This window comes from Lathyrus oleraceus, chromosome 7 (assembly GCF_024323335.1).
Source record: "Lathyrus oleraceus cultivar Zhongwan6 chromosome 7, CAAS_Psat_ZW6_1.0, whole genome shotgun sequence".
Taxonomy (NCBI): domain Eukaryota; kingdom Viridiplantae; phylum Streptophyta; class Magnoliopsida; order Fabales; family Fabaceae; genus Lathyrus; species Lathyrus oleraceus.
The window spans coordinates 95,782,240-95,784,625 of NC_066585.1; the positions used below are offsets into that span (position 1 = coordinate 95,782,240).

Consider the following 2,386-nt stretch of genomic DNA (forward strand, 5'->3'; position numbering starts at 1 on the left):
AAATTATGGCAATTAAAAAGAAAAAATAAAATAAATAAAAATAATGTCTTCCCTTTTAAAAGAAAGAGCCACATTAATGATAAATCATTCCCTAGCTTTGAAAACAGTATCTATTCCCTTAGCACACGCTACCTAAACTCAGCAACTGCCATTTCCATTCAACTTCTAAGAAAAGCTCAGCTAGGGAAAAGAAACCTTTCTCAAAATTCCTTCAACATGTCTCAACATCCATCGTCATCTGGTTCCAAACCCTCCCAACATGCAAAGACTTCATCCATGGAGTTTGTAGATGAAGACATAATGGACGTCACTCCTCTGTGCATGATACCGGGCGACACCACAGGTACCTCCTCCAATGCTGGAGATAAGCAAGGTAATACCTCTGGTAACTCCTCTCTTCCTAAAGACATGTATTACACTGATCGCGCTATAAGGAGACTGGTTACTAGAATACTGAGTGAAGGACATAAAGTTGAAGGGGTCTCTACCCCTCTGTCCAGAAGGGAACCCTCTCTTGAGAGAGAACCCCATGCTGATAAAGATGATGATTCATCTAGATCAGAAAAAGAGGTGGCTGCTGAAGGGCTTTGCTCTCTAGGTAAAACCCTACCTAGCAAGAAACAAAATGTGTCTCAAGGAAATATTATTGATCTGGAGGAAGAAAGCACTGAAGGAGAAGATGATCCTTTGGTTCATCTGGTTAAACCTAACATAGTTGAGAAACTGAGAACTAAGAAAGAAAAAAGCATGGCTAAAATGAGAGCTGCTAGAGTGAAAAAGACTGCAGGAGTAGGACCCTCAAAACCCTGGAGCAAGGTTGAGGTTGGAAAAAGAAAAGAAAGACACAGCTCTGATTCTGAGGAGGATGTTAAAGACGATGTCCCAGACATCTCCCCAGCAAAAAGGCAGGCTGTTCAGAAATCTCCTGGCAAGGCTACTGCTGTCCATCTAGACAATATCTCCTTTCATTTGGAAGATGGAGCAGCAAAGTGGAAATATGTCATTCAGAGAAGAGTAGTCATTGAAAGAGAACTTGGACAAGAAGCTGTAGAGGTAAAGGAGGTTATTGATCTGATAAAAAATGTTGGACTCATAAAGACTGTGGTAACTCTACCCCAATGCTATGAGGGGCTGGTTAAAGAGTTTATTGTTAATATCCCTGAGGATATTCATGATAAGAACAGCAGGGAGTTTTGCAAGGTATTTGTAAGAGGCAAATGTGTAAAATTCTCACCAAGTGTCATCAACAAGTTCCTAGGAAGAGGAATGGATGGAGGAGTAGACCTAGAAACCACGGATAATGAGGTCTGTAGGGCTATCACAGTTGATCAAGTTAAGGAATGGCCTAGTAGAAATCACTTATCAACTGGAAAACTCAGTGTTAAATATGCCATCTTGCACAAGATTGGCTCAGCTAATTGGATTCCTACTAATCATGCCTCTACTATCTCCATCAATCTTAGAAGAATCATTCATGCTATTGGAACAAGGGTTAACTATGATTTTGGCAAGTTCATATTTGAACAAACCATTAGACATGCTTCTACAAATGCTGTGAAGTTACCCATTGCCTTCCCCTCCCTTATTTGTGGAATTATCCTAAGCCAACAATCAGGGATTCTGAGCACAAGTGACATCCCAAGCAGGAGAAAATCCCCTCTGTCCATCCATTACAAGCTGTTTGAGGGAAGTCATGTCAATGATGTCATGACATCTGCCAGAAGGGAGTCTGCATCTAAAGGAAGCCTGATTGACCAACTAAAAGAGACCTGCAAAGAATTGGACAATGGTATAAGGGTGGCCAAGGCCAGAAAAGAAGCTTTAGAAGTTCTCATCTGTAGCCTGGAAAGGGAAGACACGAAAAAGGCTAATAAGGATTCAAATGCAAGATCTAAAACCCAATCCAGTGGCAACTCTGGAAGCTTGAAAGACTCTGAAGGTGTAGCTGAAGATGAAGATAAAGGTGAAGGAGATACTTCTTCTTCTGATTAATGGTTCCTGCCTATATTGAAGACTGGGAGGTGTGGTGGAAGTTGGGCTGCTGTTTGGAAGGCTGTTGTCTTGATTGGTTTTTTTTTGTTTTTGTATTTTGTGGCAGTCCTCTTGATGCATGTTATGTAATATTTAGGGCTCTTAATGAGCTCCTTGGATTTGTTCATTATTCCAGCTATCACAGCTGTGTTTAATGATGTTGTGTACTTCCTGAATATTCTGTTCTAACACGCTTAATGTTATGACATCTATTTTAACTTTCTCTGCTAGGATAACAGACATTTATTTTGTCTGATTGGTCATCTTTGGTCAATTTTGACTAAAAAGGGGGAGAAGTGCTTGATATGGAAGTTGGATGTGGCTTATCAGAAGGACAACTATTATTGAAAGAGGT

At 40.4% G+C, this 2,386-nt stretch overlaps 1 protein-coding gene across 1 annotated transcript; it reads left to right on the forward strand.

Moving 5' to 3' along the window:
- The first annotated feature begins 216 nt into the window (after nt 1-216).
- Nucleotides 217-1,992, forward strand: LOC127102211 (uncharacterized). Its single transcript, XM_051039612.1, has 2 exons — nt 217-1,305; nt 1,768-1,992. Exons 1-2 carry the CDS (start codon nt 217-219, stop codon nt 1,990-1,992), a joined length of 1,314 nt encoding a protein of 437 aa, XP_050895569.1.
- Nucleotides 1,993-2,386: the final 394 nt, after the last annotated feature.